The sequence below is a fragment of the Colias croceus genome, chromosome 21 (assembly GCF_905220415.1).
Source record: "Colias croceus chromosome 21, ilColCroc2.1".
NCBI classification, from domain to species: Eukaryota; Metazoa; Arthropoda; class Insecta; order Lepidoptera; family Pieridae; genus Colias; species Colias croceus.
Genome location: NC_059557.1, coordinates 5555037 through 5577269, shown reverse-complemented (window position 1 = coordinate 5577269; position 22233 = coordinate 5555037). Strand labels below are relative to the sequence as shown.

Below are 22233 nucleotides of genomic sequence, written 5' to 3'. Positions count from 1 at the left end.
CCCGCGCGGGAATACACTCGTATACCAACTATCTATGTAAAAAAATATTCAAATTTAGACTTTTGAACGGATATAAGACGTGACATCCTAAAATGTATTCGCATAAAATCAAACATGCATATTTGATATTACCTACTCAAATTGTTGTCAAATTTTATTTATTTATGATTATTTATTGTGCATTTACCAGGAATCACATACATGGAAAGTGTACAACAGTTGGTTTTATTGCTTAGAAGCAATCTCTTCCAGGCAAATAAAGTGCATGTACGACTAAATTCTTAAGTTATTTCCACTCACTCCACTTCACTCTTATACTACAAAACAATCTAATTTAACTAAATTCCCGTCTAATGACTCTACACCAGTGTGACCACGGCCGCTCGCCGTACCGAAGATTTGTATGCAAAGGCGCTCCGGGGTTTATTTAATACTCAATTGTGCTTTAAACACTGTTTAATAAAGCATGTGACCGGACAGAATAATTACGGAGGCGCGCCTTTCGACTGAATCGTTAAAAATCGCCGCTTTAATGAATTTCCTGTTGGAAAATTTTAATTTTGTGCAGCGCGAGCTGTCATTGTTGTGTGCGATTGTTGGGGGTATAATATTTTGACGGGACGCAGTGCGATATACATATTATGTAATTTGTTATAGGTTTACTTTTTTAGTAGTTCTTTAACGATATTTTAATCGGCCTGATGTTGCCATTGTTTGATTGAGTTCTACTTTATAATTGAATTATTCAGTTGTAAATCACACAATTTGTATCGATAGTAAAAGTATATAAAATCCCCATGAATCGACTAAAATATGTGATAATAAATAGTTCATAATTTAATAACCAGAAGGCATATAACTACAAACATACTATCAATCAAGTTCACAACAGTTCCTTTACCACTAAAATAAACATATCAACAATACATCGTAAATAACATCAGCGAGCCGTAATTAATACCATTGTTTCGTCGTCCAATAATTTCCATACATTACCTACACTGAATCATCGTGTTTGTCAAATTATCGACAGCCTTGTACCTACAGAGTACAGCTACAGCGGAAAATACTCTTTAAAGGCATTATTCAATAGTCCATCTCCCTTGTGTCCTATACATATCTATTAAGCGAGAAATAGGCCAACCGGCTCATGCATATTACATGAACGCATATTACATGTAATTAAGGTACAACTTTTGTTTGACTCGCGATACAAGCAAGTACTCGATACATGCCATCGAATTAATTTCTCAAAGGAAAGTTGAGGGCACGTTAAAGTATCAACTATTCAATTGTGTGCATTGCGTAATACATAGCAGGTATCGTTAATGCAACACATCCTTTTAACCAAGAGAAAAAAGTCGTCTTTTTCGTTTTTTATTGTCTAACTTTACAAAATTTACTGTACATAGTTCACCCAATAAAAGAGGCCTATAAATATTTAGTCCTTGGATTACTATTTACGAAACAACAGAAGTTAAAAAAATATATGATTAAGAAGTAGAGCATAAATTAGTGTAAGTATGTAGCAAGTTTTATTCCTATACATTTGAAGTAATTATGTGAAACTTATTTTTGTAATTGTATTTTGGTTCCGAGGGCGGGGACCTGGTGATCTGTGATACCGGTTAAAACCCATTTCAGACACCAGCTCCTCCAACTCCAGCTTATTGTTTATAATTTTTTGTATGCATCTAGATTAATTTATGTGATTGGGAATTGTGAGGAGAAATAAATAAATGATTTGATGATTGATTTGAATTAATCTCTGAAAATGTATGAAAATGCGCGCTCTACAACTCTTACTAAGCTCTACAAACCTTCAAAAAAACAAATAAATACCGATATTATTTCACCCAATGAAGCGTTATATTAGAGACAAAACAATACATTTTCCTCCTTTAAAAAAATCTTGTTTCCTATAAGTACTCGAACAAAAAAGACACAACACTAAGTTCCCAACTGATTGTTCACATGTCGGCGAAGTTCATTCGATTTGAACTTTCAAGTAGCTTTACTTTACTTTTGCGAGCGTAAAAAGTGAACTGAGAATGGCAAAGTTAACAATTTAAAAGTGTATTGATAGAATAACATGTCAATCCAATGACCTATTATACTAGTAGACGCGGCATACGCCAACATCATTGCACTAAAAAACAGCGTAATTAATACATACCTACTTACTAACGCATTATCACCAATACAGTTGTTCTCTCTTTCACTCTCACGCACGTGACATAATACATGTCTCACTCATGTACTTCGTAATAACAACTGCCGATTAAAATACAAAAAGAACGTCCAGCCACGACGCTGAATGGTGCGTGACTAAGTGAAACTCGGGCACTTACCTGAGTTTTTTCTTGCCAAAATAGAGAGCGGGTAACGTATCTAGCTCTTTTATATATCATAGTGTCAATCCAATTATTATAAAATAAGAGCCTTTTATTTGCGTTTTACAATTTCTGACCCTATTTGGCTTTATAATTATATCTTTGGAAAATAATTTGTGAATGCTTATGATTAATATTTGACTACATATTCACATAATTTGTTTGATTAGTAATTACTATTTTCCTAATTTGGATGCTAAGAGACGAAAGACTGATTAGTTTGATTAAAACATGAAATTGATGAAAATTAAACTAATTAGTTAACTAATAAAATCAAAGCGTACCCGTAACACCGCATTTTAAAAATTACATTCTGCCCTCAACAAAGGCTTTAATCCGTACTTACACAGACAAAAATATTGTCAAAAATTACATTCTACCCTCAAATCCATTCCTAAATAAATCATTTGGTTTCTCGCAAATAACAATTCCCGGAAGGAGTTTTGTCCTTATTCATTACATAGTAATCGCTTCCCGCTATCCCTAAATGCTTAGATCTTTAAAAATACTTTAAGTATGAATCATTTTGTGATTACACGTTTTGAATTATCGCCGGCTACAATATAAAAACCGGAGCGAGTGGTCGAGTGTAAAGTGGGTTTTATTAAACTATTTTATTTTTAGTATAATATATTTTTTACCTGACTGATGCTACTCCGATTATTGTGTAATCATTATTTGAATATAATATAATAGATGATGAATAAATTATTGAAAAAGTATACATATTTAAAAAAAAAAAACTTTTAATTTAATTTGGTATACTAATACTAGCCGCCAGCTAATATACAAGATTAAAATACAGACAGGCATGACTTATATTTTTACAGGTGATGAGTTCCAAGTGTTTCAGAACCATTTATTTTTGATTGAATTTTCCCGCTTATAAATTTTATGAATAATTTCCTGCATAATTTGTTTTCAAAGAAAATCAAAAGCACAAGAATATCCCTGTTTTACGAGAAATAATCAAAAGCGATATGTTCAAGTTTAAGTGAAACTTCACTAATCAAAGTAAGAATCGGTTGAAGTTTGAGAGCTTTAAGTTGCAAAGTTCCAACTGCGCTTTTATTATGCATTTCCTCATACATAAGGTAAAGAGAGCTTTAATTACTTGAGATTTTATCAACTAAGCAATTATTTAGAAACATAACAAAACTTATAAACCTATTTTACGTTTATAATCGCTCTTTATAACGAAGATATTAAACGTTACGATAATATCTGAATTTATACATAAAAATGTGCAACAAATATAAGACCTCTACCTTCTTTTATGAACTAAAACATTCAATAATAAACAGCATTATTATTTCCATTTTTTAATTAATTGAATTGACAACTACATTAAAAAATACGCAACGAATTGAACACCTACGTAGTTTTTCTAAACTCCAGTTGAGTCCTCCTAGTACATATCTATTATAAAAAACCGCATTATTATAGATTCTTACTACTACTTGCATTATTAACATTCCTCTGTTTACTCTCCCACTATCTCAAACCACAACAACTTCAATTTAATTAATATAAAACTCTTGCAATCTCATGCGACCGGCCAACATCTTCACTAGCAAAAACCGCGAAACCTTCCAACATTCGACTACCGCATAAACAATCAACACGCGACAATGTTTACTGTTTACGTCTCCGCTACGACGACCTTGCCGCTAGTTTACGATAATTAATATCGTCAGGTGATACACGTGTTTGTGTACTTACATACATACATACATACACATAGGCGTTATGCGATATTGTATTTCGAGCGCATAATACCATTGCATCATTGTTATTCACGCTATTGCTTTCCGAGCTTTGTTTTAAACAAATAAATGTTATTTGTATCCTAAATTCCTAAGTGTGTCTTGTATCTTTCGTACCTATTACATTAAAATACAATCATAGTTACATATACACATCACTAAAATTATCGTTTATACTTTAAGGTTGTAAAACGAATAAAAAGCATAAAGTACGGCAACAGGTAAGCTTGTTTTAATTTACAACAAACGCTTAAAATGTTAATTTTGGAGGAAAATCATTCCTTGCAAAATCAAGGGCACCCATTCTAATTTTTAAATACTTTTGAATTTTGAATTTTTGTATTCCACGTATTTTGATAAAAATATGGATTGTAACATGATATGTAAGCCAACATTTATTAGGTATCTAAAATATTAAAAAAATCAAGGAATTTATAACCAAGAAATATATAACCAAGACGATTAAATAATTAATTGAAATCAAAGTGTAGCAAAAATAACACGCATTAAACATCTAATAAATATGTTTATTTCGTTCCCCTTAACATCGGTCACTAAATCCTCAGATTTTGGAATGGTATTTAAAATCTAGCACATAGATTCTCCAAGCGATCACATTTGAACGAATTAAATGCGTCTGCGCAACGTAAAAGGGAATCGTTGGAACCTTAAGTGGAAAAGTGCCACACTAACATTTACATGTTCATTTATTGAGTGCCTGTCCCTCCTGTAGTGTTTTAGTATTTATGGTTACTCGTAGTATTTATGTTCAGTGAATATATAAAATTATAAGATCAATGCCTTTTATATGGCTACATACAAAACTATATTTAAAAACAAATATCAAATTTTTATTAGGTATTTAATGGTAGGTACCTAATAGATTTTTACAGAATGCTACTTATTTCAAAATGTAATTTGTTTTTTACAATTTTAATAATTTAAAATATCAGCATGTAATAAATATAAAGTGAAAAAGAAAACTGCGTAGGTTCATTCGTTTAACAGACGATGTTGAGAATATTAAATTCACAATCATAGCTATCCCTGTACTGAATGCATTAGGTATAATTTTACATATAAATCGCGCCTAGATTGAATGGTGTTATATATAACAAAACCCAATTCCTACATATGTATATTCACTGAACCGTTCCTTTCATCTTTTGCGTGATAGTATGACGACATAGTACTGCATCGTCATTAGATTTACATATGTATGCACAAAATTTCACGTCATCGAGATCTAAGCTTTCATAATCCACACTTTCATAATTGGCATAAAATGACTCAAGACTCATGTAAATATATGAATAAATAGTATCTAGATAGTTGTGTAAAATAAATAATAAATAATATATCATAATAAGGTGCATACAAAGTCTAAACTATATTGCAAATTGATAGCAAATTAGTATATGCTTTAGTCAATGAATATCAAAACAACATAAGCGTAACAACACACAAACCATAATTGTTATTCAGAGACATCTACGTCATATTATTGTCTCACAACACTACACATTCCATTCCACTCTACAATATCAAATAACAATAACAAGATCTTTAATCCCAACTCATTCTGCACTAAAGCCAAGAAAGGTAGCGCTGAGCACAGCGCCTTTGATCGTGAATGTTTTGAACGAAAGAAGTGGGACGCTCTAGCCAGGTCAGCGGTGGCGTATTGCTAAGGTTGTCCAAGGTGAGTACTTCCAGTACCAAATATTGCAGGCCAACCTCCAGCGGAGCCAAATCGCCACCAAAGAGCTTTTGCTCGAGGCCACCAAGCGTAAGGCTTGCGCAGCGTTACTACAAGAGCCCTACGTAGGTGGGGCTCGGAGTATGAGGACATACAATGGAGTGAGGATCTTTCAGAGCGATGGGGAAGGGGGTGGTGTAGTTAAGGCGTCTGTTGTGGTACTCGACGACTCACTGGACGTCGAGCTACATGCACGCCTTAGCAACAACAATATTGTTGTGGCCACCCTCAGAACCAAAGCCTGGGAGATGATTGTAGTGTCCTTATACTTCGAACCCGACAAGCCAATAGGGCCCTACCTGGACCATCTTATGCGGATAGGAAGGGAGTTGGGTACCAATAAGATGGTCTTGGGAGGTGACGTGAACGCAAAGAGCCCGTGGTGGGGTGGAGACAAGGAAGACCAGCGAGGTAGGGATGTGTCTGCTGTACTGGAAGCAATGGGTATGCACATACTCAACACCGGGGACATCCCAACATTCGACACCGTCAGAGGGGGGAAAAGATTCTCCAGTTACGTGGATGTGACAGCGTGCTCCGACGATCTGTTGAACCGAGTGGGCAACTGGAGAGTAGAGGAGGGTCTCACGAGCTCGGACCACAACGGCATATCATTCGGCATCAGACAACAGAAATCCACAGGCACAAACATAGTACGAACTACACGCATATTTAACACACGCAAGGCAAACTGGACTCAGTTTCATGAGAAACTGATTCAGCTGATGTCGGACAGACAATTGACTGCACATGACATAGACACAATACACAGCACACAACAAATAGACGAAGCAATAGACAGTTACACACAAGCAATCACACAGACATGCAGAGACACTATGCCGACCAAAAAACACACACAAAAATTCAATTTGTCGTGGTGGAATGATGAGCTCGCGCAGATGAAAAAGGAAGTTGCCACGAGGAGACGCAGGATCCGAAACGCAGCACCTGTTCGCAGAAACCGCGTTGTTGGATTGTATCTTGAACAAAAGGAGAAGTATGAAAAGACTGTGAGAGATGCGCAATGTGAGAGCTGGAAGGAGTTTTGCCGGAAACAGGATAGAGAGGGGGTCTGGGAGGGCATCTACAGGGTGCTGAACAGAGCCGGTAGGAGAGAGGAGGATCTGCCCCTTACGAAGGGCGGTGAAACCCTCGACGCCCGAAACTCTGCAGAACTGTTGGCGGAGACTTTCTACCCCGTGGACTTGGAGAGTGGTGAAAGTGAGGAACATCGTCTGACGCGCCGGCGGGCGGAGTCCTTGGACATCGAACCGCCGATGGGTCCGGACGATCCTCCTTTCATCATGGAGGAGTTGAAGGGAGCCGTTAGGTCCTTCAATCCCAAGAAGGCCCCCGGGGCGGACGGTCTCACGGCCGACATCTGCCAGCACGCTGTAGATTGTAACCCGGAGTGGTTCCTTGCGCTGTTGAACAGGTGCCTCACTGTCGCCTACTTCCCCAAACAGTGGAAGTGGGCGACTGTGGTGGTCCTGAGAAAGCCGGGCAGGGAATCATACCGGGTACCGAAAGCCTATCGACCGATCGGTCTCTTACCTGTTCTCGGCAAAATCTTCGAAAAGATGTTGGTCGCCCGACTCAGGTTCTACCTGCTGCCCAAAATAAGCCCCCACCAGTATGGTTTCATGCCACAGAGGAGTACTGAGGACGCCCTCTATAGACTAGTGAGCCACATCAGAAATAAGAGGGAGGAGAAGAAGATTTCTGTTGTGGTTTCGCTGGACATAGAGGGAGCTTTCGACAGCGCCTGGTGGCCAGCCATAAAGGTGCGGTTGGCCGAAGTTGGGTGTCCGGTGAACATGAGGCGGGTGATCAGCAGCTACCTGAGTGAAAGGGGAGTGAATGTAAGGTATGCAGGTGTGGAAGTGAGTAGGGAGACCAATAAGGGGTGCGTACAGGGATCCATAGGTGGACCGCTCCTGTGGGACCTCTTGTTGGATCCCCTGCTATGGATGTTAGAGGAGATGGAAGTGTTCTGTCAGGCGTTTGCCGATGACATTGTGTTAGTGTTTGATGGAGATACGGCTTTAGAAATAGAGATCAAGGCAAATCGCACACTGAGAAAAATTGACGAATGGGGTGTCAGAAACAAACTGAAATTCGCGCCACACAAGACATGTGCCCTGCTCTCGACACGAAAACTAAAATTTGACAAGCCACGACTTACAATGGGGAGTGTGGACATCCAATATTTCGATAATATTAAGATACTGGGCCTTATTATTGATGGCGGCCTGACATTCAACGACCATGTCGGGAGCGTTTGCAAGAAGGCAATCGCCCGCTATAAGCGAGAGCAGCGAGAGTAGGTTGGGGGCTTAACCCCCAGGTAGTTAAGACTATATATATCGCAGTTATAGAACCAACTATATTGTATGCATCAGCAGCGTGGGCACCCACAGCGGAAAGGATGGGGGTACGAAAGAGGCTTAACACCGTTCAACGGGGTTTTGCCCAGAAGATCTGCAGAGCATATCGAACTGTCTCTCTGAACTCTGCGATGCTGTTGGCTGGGATACTCCCACTTGATCTCAGAATACTCGAATCTTCGAGGCTTTATGAGATCAAGAGGGGTGTGTCGCACCCGGCGGTGTTGAGGGACAGGGAGGTGGAACGAATGGCTCTTGCGATTGAGGATCCACATCCGGCAGAGCAGGTAGAGCTGGGGTTTGGCTTAGTAGATGAGGATACCTATGCCGACGTGGTTGACAGCCACGTCCATAGGATCTATACGGATGGCAGCAAAATTGAGGGTCGAGTCGGAGCCGCCCTTTCCGTATGGAAAGGTGAGTCCGAGACAAAGGCCATCAAGCTTGCGTTGCCACCGTATTGTACCGTTTATCAGGCTGAGCTCCTAGCGCTCAAAAGAGCAGTAGATATAGCCTGCAAGAGCGGAGCGACAAAGGTTGGTGTCCTCAGCGACTCCAGATCGGCGCTCCAGGCGGTCACCCTGAGTTCCCCTCATCCTCTGGCCGTGCAAACGCGGGCGGCCCTCCGAAAAGCTGCATTGCAGAGGCGGAAGGTCTCCCTGTTTTGGATTAAGGCGCACGCAGGGCTGAAGGGGAACGAACGGGCAGACGAGTTAGCCAAGGGGGCCGCTCTGGGGTTGAGGAGGAAACCGGATTACGATCTGTGTCCTGTTTCATTCGTCAAGCGTATCTTGAGACAAGATACGATCAGCGAATGGGATAGGAGATACGACGTAGGAGGAACGGCCGGAGTCACGAAGCTCTTTTTCCCAAGCGCTGCTGCTGCATACAAGGTAGTCGGGAAATTAGACATCACACACCACACCACACAAGTACTGACTGGTCATGGTGGATTCGCCTTCTATTTGAACAGATTCAAGCTGAAGGAGAATCCGTCATGTCTATGTCAGCCCGGAGTAGAGGAGACGGTTCCTCACCTGTTACTCGAGTGCCCAATTTTTGCAAGCAATAGATATGCTATTGAGCAAAAATTGGGCATGGCGATGACGGGTGAGAATCTGCCTTCCGCCCTGGGGGACAAGTGTAGGGATGCGTTCTTGCAATATTGTAAGCATATTGTAGTCGTAGTTAACCAAAGAAATAAGTAGTGTGTGATATTAGTTTAACTGTGATATAGGATTAAGTTGAGTGTTTTTGTGCCGTGTTTTTATTGAATTTGTACTAAATAATTTTGTCTTTATTTTATATTTATTTTATTTTATTTTATTTATTCATCTTAGGGAAACAACAAATATTGTAATTTAATTTAAGCTCTTCTAATTTTAATAGTACCTTATTTATATTTATATTATGTGAGTAACCAGTATGTTAATATTTCTAAAAATTGAAAAAAAAAAAAAAAAAAAAAAAAAAGGCAAGAAAAGTCTCTGGACTATAATCCAGAGGTGGCGCGAACACCCTGTGATGACGGGTGCCAATAAAAAAAAAAAAAAAAAAAAAAAAAAAAAAACCCAACTCATTCACCAATTACGACGCAAACTCGAAACAAAAACGGAATAAAACCGAAAAGTTACAACTAGCCCATAAACGTCCCAATAGAAAACATTGGCCGAACTCCGTATACACGGCTACTATATTGCGAGTGCGTAAGGATGACGCCGCTGTGACGCGGAAGCGATTAATTCATATTAATTAATAGAGAGTAAAAAAGTCACACGTCATGTATTACGCAAATGCTGTGAGATACTGAATGTTCAAATGATGAATTGATTCATTTCATCGATGTAAATACATTAGAGTATATTGACAAATTATTTTTAAGGAAAATCTAGTAGAAGAAAACGTAGGTGTGACGAACCATTACGTCTATTGCTCAATAATGTTTTATGGCCATTTATCATTACTTGAATATAGTAAGTCGCTACATAAGCAATGTATATGAAAATAAAATGTATGTCATTAAATAAAATTTATAAAAATCTTCGCAAGAATTCCTTATTAATTATTACTAAAACAAAACACAAAAAGAGCAGATTTATACTATTACAGTAAAGTAGCCTCTTCATAAATATACAAATACTTAGTACCGCATATAACGCGAGGCGTTATATAATTTATTAAAGGACAATAATTATAGTTGGCATTCAGAGCAGAGCTATATGTGACCTCGGAGCAGGCGAGCAAGTGCATACGTAAGGTTACATTTTTTAACAAACACTGTACCCGTGTAGGTACCTACAGAAACTGACATTGAACGTAACATTTTACTTGTTGCATTGAATTTAAATGGAAAACGACAACCTTCGTACGGGACTACGAATTGTCGTGATTATAGGTGTTGTCATTTGTCTGATGTTAATGCGATTCACAATAAAGTACAAGGGAATTGAATAAGTAAATTTATGTCGGCTTGTGTAATTTGTTCACGTAGCATCTTTTGTTAATAATCTTTTGGAGGAAAAGTTTCTTAAATATTATTATTAACACTTGCCGTTTTTTGTGCTACTTTATTAGAACAGTAAATATGAGTTTGCCATTGAATCCGTTAGCGTTTTGTTACTGAAAAATGCTATGAACAAGTGATAACTGCGTTAAAAACAACCGACTTCAAACTTGCACTTGCAAAATTTACAAATACCTACAGACAAAAATGCTCATAAAATAAAAACTACTGGGCCTATCCGAATAAAATTTTTATGGGACCAATTCGACACCATCCCGCATCGAACAAAAAAAAAGAATCACGTAAATCGGTTCTGAAACCTCGGAGTAATCGGTGTACATACATAAAAAAAATATATATATACCGGCCGAATTGATAACCTCCTCCTTTTTTTTGAAGTCGGTTAAAAAATGCAACAAGGGAATAACAAAACGCTACTCGCTCCCGCTGCCGCTCTCACCATGTTCACACACTTAAAATTAATCCCCGCGGGTCCGGTAAGCGCGATATAATAAGAGCGAATAAAGCAGGCGACCACTGGAACGTTTCGAAACTTCACTTTTGTTCCCCTCCCTCCACTTCTCCCCCCCCCCCCTTTCCTCGTGCCTTATTGCACTTCACTTTTGCTTGCATTCCCAAATGAGCGAAATTTTTCAAGCGCTTTAATAGCTTTCTGTTTGTACGCCATTACTTTGTCACGGGCCTTATTAACGCTTATACGATAATGCGTCTAATATTTGACTACGTGGAAACGTCAATTAGCGCACTTATCGTGTAATTAATGTATGGAAAATCATAGCAAACAGGTGCTTGTTTTTTTGCGAATATTAGTTTACAAACTTATAGCTATTCAATCAATATTTCTCACCATCAATCGAAACAAAAACACGATCTAGTGCAATTTACTTTATCTGCCCCTTGATCTGAAGTTTAATTGCAATTGCGCACTTCATACATATTCTTTAAACCAGTTACAATCATATTACATTGTCATCTGACTGAGCGACGGAAAGCCCCAATAAAAAAGTGACATTTTAAAACAAGCTTAAACAGCATTAAAAGCGCATTTGCTACAAAAGCTCACGCACTAAAGCACTAATGGCTTTGCCAGATAGAACGCGTTCTTAACGCGCGTCAGAGCGCCTAACTGACGCCAGCGTTGTGTACTGCTAGCGCTGGCGCTCTGTTTGAACTTTGACGGTATGTTACCGCATAGTACAATATACCTCGACGTCATAGCGCAGCGTCAGTTTAGCGTTCTGACGCGCGTTAAGAACGCGTTATATCTGACAAAGCTCTAGCCATTACGCATAGTGTGGGACAAGTCAATTATAGCACATTACATCGCGGGCCGGGGGCGTTGTCTCCTACTGAATTGGAGTGATTCGCTCTTGACTGCATTACGCGTCTTAGGCGACGTGTGCAATGGTCATTAACGATGTGAATCACAGTTTCGCATTTAGAGGTGAATGTCATTAGCAAAGATTATTTGGAAGGAATGTAGGAATGCGTGAAACGAAAAACTAACGTTTTTTTTAATGCCAGAGGAAGCAATGAAGCAAGTGGTTAACAACCGCCCATAAATATTATATACTAGCTAATAATAGCTATCAATTTTTATAGGAATCAGTTTTACCCTTGACTTGAATTATTAAGTAGCAACTATAACTTTTGTGAAAGTATTGGGATAACTCTTTAAAATAAATATTATGTCTTTAAAATTGACACTGTCTAGCCACGCCCTAACTCAACTGACAGATTGCTCTCAGTAATGATATAAATAGTGCAAGACATTACCCGCGACAAAAACTGCACACGTTCAGACAACACAGATCACACAATACCTAGAAGTGCCTCAACTTATAAACTATAACTATTACTTTTACTATACACTTATCATTATTTCATGTAAAGTCTTCCAATGTGTATTTACACACAGTAAATAAGCATTTAAATCCTATAACGTTATTATAATCATTTTTCTAAGCTCAACATGTATTCTAAAGTATGACTGAATTCAGCAAGCGTCCGACAGCTTTCGAATCTATCGCCAAAGATGTTTGCACGTGTCACAGTTCACATCCAGTACTCGATCATCCGTGTAGCTCGGCAATGAAATGACAAGTCAATTTCCATCGACACACGAGTCTCGGAGAGTCGACTCGCGATTCGCTTCGCTCGCTCGGACTGCATATTGTGCTGTTTTATTTCAACTGATGGAATGCGCCTTTTATGGTGCAGTGTTGAGTAAAGTATAGCGATATAGTAATAATAGAATTGCGATGAGTTTGGAAAACTATTTGACACCAGAGATATAAATAGAACAAACTCTTATGAGGCTTGTGGGCTGTGGCACCGCGAATTTACTATAATAGAAAGAAGATAAGATAGAAAGAAATAGTTATGAATAGATCCAGTTAGTTCTTAAGGCATTTATAAGTACAGGTTAGATGTTTAAATTATCATTTTCTATTACAATGAATATGATAAAATATAAACACTAGTTACATTTGCATAACCATTATGAATAAAAGCTTGAGTCTCATAAAAATTATTCCATACCCGGCGCAACGGTAATACAAAATAATACGGCCATATATATTTCAGGAAGTGCACAGACTAATTACGCTTCTTCAAGAGTTCATAGTGGATTCGAGCATATTTATGGGCGACAGTTCGCTCTGCACGCCATTACTCTGTGGAAATATCTGGGCTGAGGAAATTGGGTCATTCGCGCTCGGCGTCGTTTATTGTGATCAAAACAAAACAAAGGGTACTTTTTTTTATTTTCAACTTCTTACGAATACAATGAATTAATTAAATCGAAAGTCATTAGGATTATCACTTCGGAAGAGTTTACGACAAATGTTTATTTATTGTGGAGTACAATATTTTTATGCCAGTATTATAAGAAGAGATTTACATTATGTACATTTCTATTAGGTACATTATCGTTATTATGAAGACAGGAACTTTAGACAAATTAACAAAATAAGGACACAAAAGCAATATTTTTTCATTTCATGATACAATCTCTAATTTATTAGAGACAAATCCTGCATACTCAATTCGAGACAAAAAACGAACAGATTCATAATCACAACAAATAAATAAGCGAATTAAAACCCATCAAAACGTCACTAAATCCATAATAACTTTTCCATCTCACCTAGGTATACTCTATCACCTATATCCACGTACATTTTACGAGCATTTACTCGTACAGTCGACGAGCATTGTGAATTGGGTCACATACGCCGCGCCACTAGATAAAACAAATTTACCGTCTACGATACATACGCGCTGTCGTTTATTTCTAAACACTATGCTCAATAGCTTCCCAATGCTAATGGAATTCGTTTTAACTAACGTAACTAGTTTGCAATACTGTGCAATAAAAATATGGAAATGTGAAAATATTTTGTTCAATTTCTTGTAAAAAGCTAAATCATAATCTCATGGGAGCGGAGGGCCCTCAACAGTCCTTATAACATAATAGGCTTTGTTTGTTGGCGCTTATCATCCATAAAAAATATTACCAAACAAATCATCTACTTCAATATATCAAAGCAAATGCAATAAATATAAAAGATACACCATTACTCAATTATACAGGATCGAGATAGGTAAATCTTGATATAATTCACAACAAAGAAATCATTAGCATCAACCAGCTTAAGCAATAGTGTAACGACCGATGATTTTATCAGACGATTCTCTCGACAATCAGGCAATGACCTAATTTGCATTAAACATCAAAGCTTATAAATACTATCATGAATAATAATATTAATTCACGAATTGGAATTAAATACTAGAGGAAAATAAATAAACTATCTCTAACATTTTTCATACAATGTGTTCTCTGGTGTATATAAGGTCAATTTGTCGAGATGTCCAAAGGAGAATTTATTTACTAAAGGTGTGGTGCCATTGGAATTTATTCATCGATAACGACTACAATAACTTCCTTATCGGCGAACCAGGATATTTGCGCACTTTCCTTGTCCCATATACCTACTAAGATTTATTTTTCTTTTGATAGCGGATAATTTATTTAACTGTAAGAAAATATTTTTAATGCTCTTTTAGATCAGTCGAAGTTTCTGATAGATAAGAAAAGAAGAACATTTCAACAAGAAAGCTATACAGGCCAAGTCACAAAATTCTCTCTCCCCAATTTACGGTCTAATTCTTAAGTCGCTCGTTATTATGAGATATTAGAGAACCGAGCGATATGTTCCTTCAGATTATTACATAAGTTTCGCACGGGTCGGTGATAAAAGTCGCCTCCAACGTGAAAATGAGAGTGAAATTATACTTAAAAGACTTGCGCAAACTTATAAAAGATCAGAGGAGTATCAATAGTTGAGGCCCAGGGCTAAAACTTATTGAAATGGCATGTCAGTATTTCAGGAGAACATTACATAATGCGCGACAGTTTTGTTGAAGACGGTACGAAAGTTTACATGACATTAATATATTAGATCGTGAATTTTGGTACGTACTTTATTTTCGTACACGTTCACGCATAATCTTAAAGTTGGAACAATTGTATCATATTATTATTTTCTAGTTTCTAGTTTGTAAATTTCATTTCAACAATATTGTGAATCTTTATTATTTGAGGATGGTATTGGTATTCTATTTTCTACACTTGAGAAGAAGAACTTGATGATTTGTATTTTGTACCAAACTCATTTCACTACAAATGCAAACTCTAATGTTATGATTTCTGCACATCGGCAAACAATCCTACAGGTTACATTACTCATTCAAAACCGCTACTTCTCCGTAATCAAAGCCACAAGGCAACAATAACAACATTACCAAAATTGGGTCAACTTGAAGACGATCCCGTCCTGAACGCAGTAGTCCGAGCCGCAGGCCGATAGATTAGTGTCACGGCGGTGTCAGCGTCGCACCGTGTCACGGCGTGTCACGCGGTGTCACGATATGACGCGCCGTCGTCGTCTCGTCGGCAACAAAGGGCCGCGCGTGACGCCCGTATGAATCATTTATCAACCAACAACGCCAGCGGTCCGCCAATAAATCGTCACGTAAAAAAATGGCCGCGGGACGGGAGCCTCCTTTGCAAACATTACACATTATTCTGTTATGCCCTCGGGTGTGAAAATATTGAAAGGACGTATAAATAAATTATGTCTATCTGCGCGAGGTGTACGCTGTTTCGTTGAAGTTTAGTGTTATGGTCGTTTCGGGTTTTTCCTGCTAATTTAGAGATGGGATAAACCGACGGGTTTTTACCGGCTCTAATATTTTAATTCGAAACAACTGTTGAACTTTACGAACAGATAAGATCCTTTGAACTGTCTAGACATAGTTAAAATAATAATGATATCTCATATTATGTAATATTGGGTTTTCCTAATACCTTACCTATTAAAGGATCATAAACGGACAATGAGATTGGAAAATCATTAATACAATAATCCAAACATTACACATAATAAGCGTAAAACCAATTTTAAAATTAAGTGAGAGAGTAGAACAGTTAATAAACATATTCATCATAGACGCGCACAAAACTTAATAAATACAAAACAAACAACCCGCACAATGTTAATTAGTATTATGAATTGAAAATCAAGGTTATTCGCGTAGCCATTACACAAAAGCCGGATCCGGGAGCAAGTATAACAATCACGGAATTAAATCCCCACCGTGCCTTACTAGCTCTCAGTGAAATTCAGCAGAAATTAAAAGCATTCGTTATGCAAATCTCATCAAACACGGCGCGGCGAGTGTCGTGAAAAAGTACTAGAGCCTCAGCAGACGCTCAGCGCTCGAGAGAGACCGCGTATCAAATAACTCGGCCTTTGTTATGGTAATGCCTTCCCGAAATTACACCCGCGTATAATCTCGTAAGATATAAAAAGTTTTCCACCGCGCCGTAAATCTCCTTTATATTCGGTTACACCTGAAATCTATACGGGATTCCGTGGATCCGCGTATGTGGCCTTTTATGAACTAAATTCGGATTATACCATTCCCACTGCTTACAGTGTGTATATTAAAGGTGTATTTACAATAAAGTTTTGATAAACATGAACATAAAGCGATAGTAACGTTACGAAATTAAATAAATTGAAAATCAGCCATGCGTGCGCACGAAGCTTTCAGATAAAACGAACCATTGAATTAAAAATGAAACTCGGTATTTCACAATGTTATTATGTATACAAAGCTCTTTTTAAATAATTACAGTTTTAGATTACAACTTCTTGAATGTGAAAAATAATTTGCATAATCATTTGATTAAATATAAGCCCACTAATCTTCAGAGCCATATCATTTATGCTTATTTTTCAAACATCCTTATCACCCAAAAGCTCAATTGTTGCAAACAAAGCTATCTAATCATACCCAACACATTAACACAATAATCAATAGACTATCAATACCAAAAACCACACACAAATATAAAATATTAACCACGACCACACATCCAGCAATCTTGTCACAAAATTAAATCAAATTTCCGCGCGAACGACTCCTGAGCATCTTTGAACCCTTTCAGAGGCACGATCAAACGGGATCGACGCACACAAACCCGCGAGGACCCTTGTATATAAACTTTGATATATCTATTCATATATTTTAACCGAGAATGGGATCAATCTGAGACGTCATAATTTTTAATTTAAACAAATTAACTCTACGGTAAGCAACAATGTATTACAAATTAAGAAACAAAGAATTAAGAGATAAAAAGTTTCTTCTAAGATAAAAGTAATTTTTAAAATAAAATTAGACACGTAATTGAAACACAAAGGTCATTGAGGTTCCTAAATCCTATTCTTAGTTGTTTCTCGTAGTTTACGCAACGCCTACAAAAGGACAAAAATAATTAGGGTTGCCAACCCCGCTATAAAATTATTTCATCGCATAGTATTTAGGGTGTCAAGTATATAATAATAATAAATATTATAAAGGCGAAAGTTTGTAAGTATGGATGTATGGATGTATGTATGTTTGTTACTCTTTCACGTAAAAATTACTGAACCGATTACAATGAAATTTAGCACACATATAGAGGGTAACTTGGATTAACACATAGGATAGTTTTTATCCCGGAAATCCCAAGGGAACGGGAACTATGCGGGTTTTCCTTTGCAAACGCGGGCGAAGCCGCGGGCGGAAATCTAGTATATAATAATTCCAGGAATAAATATAGTAGGAGAAACTAGTAGCTTCATCTCGTTTATAGATTTTGTGAATTCAAAATTCCTACTAAGTTGGTTCTCTATGTTTCTTTGAATTGATGCTCTATCCCTTATTACGTTTAATTTGAAGTATTTTTACGCAGAATGAGACAGAAAATTATTAATTATAATTTTATCAAATTTGTTAATATAAATTAAAATTATTTATAATAGTTAATAAGAAAGAATGTCTTTCGCAATCAATTCTTTTATAACAGTTGCAACTCGCCAGTAAGAACTAAGATGACAAAAACTGCACAATCCCAAACGCAATACTAGCGCGAGCGTTTAGTTCTCTCTTGTATAATAATAACAATTAAAAATATAAAAGTGCACTCTGCGAACAAAAGGGTCAGAATGAACGAGGACTTCGCGTACATTCAAAAGCACTGATGCGGTACTCGACGGCAGGATTAAATCCTGCCTCCGAGATGAGAATAACATTAATAAACTGTAAATATTACTTTTTTAACAACCATTTCAAAACCCATCGCATAATATTTATTGCAACGGAATAATGATCGCTGTGAACGGAATAAAAATCACAGAACTAAAATGAAGTAAGTATATAGTAATTCTGATCGTGGAATATGAGAAGCATTTTACATTTAACTGTGTGTAAACAGGCAAATATGGCCATTTATTATAGAGAAACTTTCAAATGAGACAGCCTTGAATAAAAATCAAAACATCGTATATAAGATGAATTACCACCTATATTGACCGCAAGGCCTCAATAAAACACATTCATATAATTTTATGTACTGTGTGCAATGTATTTTCCATTACTTTAGCACTTTATATCGCTGATGATGGCTGCGTTGATACGATCTTGGATCGCGAATATAGGCCAGAACAGACTTGAGACTATGTTGCGTGAAAAACCCGAATGAATGTGAAAATCCTGATATTTTAAGATTACCATCCTGTATCAGGCATTTGAGTGAATTTTATATTACATGTTTTTTTCTGATTATGAGCTATTAATTGGAAATAATGTATCTATCTACCAGAAATGTGCGCGATAGAAGAAATTCAATGAAAAAACAAACAATGAAATTTTAATAGTTATGTAGATTTGGCCAAGGCGACCAACCCTACTACCCATAAGTTGATTATCATATTGAGATACTAACTCGGTCAACAAATCGTAATTCTGCACGCAGCTTTACCTACATTTTGATATTTCAGTCCGAAGTTATTACTTGTTAGTATAACATTACATTTCTGATGCTAAATCGAGAATCGTCCTATATTCTCTCACATTTACTATTCAATGAATTATCAATAATTTGATTTTCTATATTGCTATTTGCTACAAATGTAAACCTTGCAAGCTAACATATTATAGATTCATAATTATATAGAATTGTTAATATTTACCTAATAAACAGTTCTCAAGTATTTATCTCATACATGCGTCGAGATGATATTTTCAGAACCACATGAAAGTGAAACGTATCTAACGGTTTACGTAGGTATGTATTTAGTATTAGAATATGTTTAAACAGATAGATAAATAAATGTTTATTTTATACGCGTAATATAAGTTTACTAAAACCTTCATACGAATTTCATCCAAAGCTTTTAAATATAATACTAAAGTCTGCATATTTATTTCTTTTTAGATTCGTAAAATGATCAAAATTGGCCTTGCTTTGTTTGCATTCTATTCGCACACAAATTTGCTTATATATAATATATTACCAAGGTTTTTCATACTTCAGTTAAATTTGTTAGTTTTTGTCTAAAATTTATGATCAGCTCGTTTACTTGTCTATAATTAAACATTCTACAGCACAAAATGTCTCTATTTAGTTAAGAACTTTTTCATTATTTCTAAACATCTGCCTATAAAGAAGAATTCTCGGCTTATTTTATACGCTAACTTATAAATCTTCCTATCTATAATCACACAAACATTCGCTCATGCACAAGTGCTAAAACTGCTACAATATCAATTATAAGTAGATAGGTTAAAAGCGCTCCGGAAACGGCACGTTGAAATATTGCTTATTAGCTAGAATTGCCTTCAGCTGTCTCTTTTTCGCTCACGCTAGTTGAATCATGTCATCTTACTTCCATGTCTCCACATATTGTGTTACGGCTGCCACACACGCTATGGTACACTTGACCAGGTCCACCTGTACAGATAGACCGTCACGTGTGTGGGAATAGACCTGCACAGTTTTTTGAGCCTACCTATGATCGGTTGACCTACGCAGGCATGTACCTGAACAGTACACCATAATGTACGGCTTACATTAGTGTGCGTTTTTGAAGATCGAATGCCTATGTAGATATAATATAATTGTAGTGGTACTCACATGGCGCCGGGCTGGCGGGCTCCGCGCATATGCCTATCGACTTGCTGGGGTCGTCGAGCAGTGTCTGCGCGAGGTGGTAGTCGCCGAGCTTGATCTGGATCTGCTGGCTGACGCGGTCCCTGTTGCCCGTCACCTGGAAATAAATATATATTTTAGATGTGGGTCTTTAAACTGAGTCTTTCGGGTGTGGAAGAATTGTGGGGTTAATTATGAAGATCTATCAAGCAGGTCTACGACACGAAGTTCAGTTTCTCGTATAAATAATAAAATAATAATAAAAATACTTTATTGTACACACAGAAGTTCGTATTCATAGACAACATCTAAAAGTAAGTTTGTGTGATTTACTATGAATCTTGGAAACACTCACTTTTATTTCATTATATCAGGTAAGTAGTATGTGCCGTGGACGTGGTCATCATTTTATATAAGTATTCGTATTCATTGTACAATTATAGCGATTCTTCTTTAAAATACGATGAAATTAAAACAAAATCTAGACGTACCTAGTATGTATATTTAACCTTTCAATTAAACGGATTAAATATCACATTAAACTACCAATCTAGATTATATATGTAATACATACAGACAGACATGATGCACGTGCACGGATTAATTTCACTCGCCGTTGATCAAAACCCTTTCTAATGATTTACATACATACATAATATTATATACAGAACACATAAATATACGCGCAAACTATCAATGTTATATGCCCATCGCAAAATGCTTATTAATTAGAAAAATAACCCAGTATTTTATCACATATTCGACTGTGTATAACTTTTGATAGACCATCCGATTTGTACCTCTAAAGTCTTTTCGTAAACCCAATTGTATCTCTAAAGTTGTTATTAATTTGTCAGTTAGAACATGCCCTTGTTAAAGAAGTGTACCTTCATACTATTCTATTGACTGAATCCGCTGTCCTTCAATCATTTATTATTGCATCAGATTAGACCACGATTAGACGATACCTCTATTGGTTGGCCTAACTATATAATCATCTGGCTCTTAATAATTTTCATTGTTCAATTTAAATAAAACAAATTACTTTAAATACATGTAACTTTACAAAATTATAAAGCTTATGAAATATGGTTGAATAATTAACAATTAAAAACAGCTAAGTATTTTATAATGTAAAATTAAGGAAATCAAACATTAAAAATTACTACATACGAACATAAAACTTACAACGTAAATTAATTGTAATTCTAAATGATTGAACTCATCGTTTCAATGATAAATTCATCATGGTCCGGGAGCCAGAAGCAGATTTTATGACCAAGTTCCTCTCAAGCGGTAATTAGTAAAATGCATCAAAGTATAGTATTATGAAGCCTCGTGAACGTCAGCTGGAGCTCGGTTGGGGGGGTGAGCGGTTGTAGCCTCCCACGCACGTAAGAAAAAAAAGTATATTCATTCATTTCCTCTCAGCTAAAAATTTGTCTAATTGTAGCTAACCCAATATCTCAACGAAAAATAATAATCAGCTGGTTACAGCATGGTGTATTATACGTCAGCTGGTGTCTCGAATATAATGAGACATTAACAAAATCATCGAGATACGTGGAATTCCATCAACATAAGTCCCCGTAAAAGATAAGTAATAACTTTATTAATTATATATTTTACTATTATTTTCTTAATAATTATAGTTAAATAATGTTTTTAGTGGGTTATTTCATATTTGTTACACTTTTAGGTAGTTATGTGAATTGGATGATATGATAGTTATTTTTAAATGCAGTTTATAATATTTGTAAAAACATGTTTACCGATGTGGCTGAATGTACGTAGTACCCCGATCATGCGCACAACTAACCACCTCCAAGTACCTTATTACTGTCTATATTATGC

The 22233-nt window shown here is 36.6% G+C and overlaps 1 protein-coding gene across 1 annotated transcript in view; it reads right to left on the bottom strand.

The window, feature by feature from the left end:
• LOC123701157 overlaps positions 1–22233 on the bottom strand; it is a 171193-nt gene that overhangs the window by 18804 nt on the left and 130156 nt on the right. The window contains exon 4 of the mRNA XM_045648553.1: positions 20365–20497. Within this exon, the coding sequence (XP_045504509.1) occupies positions 20365–20497 (133 nt within the window). The remainder of the gene's footprint in view (positions 1–20364; positions 20498–22233) is intronic.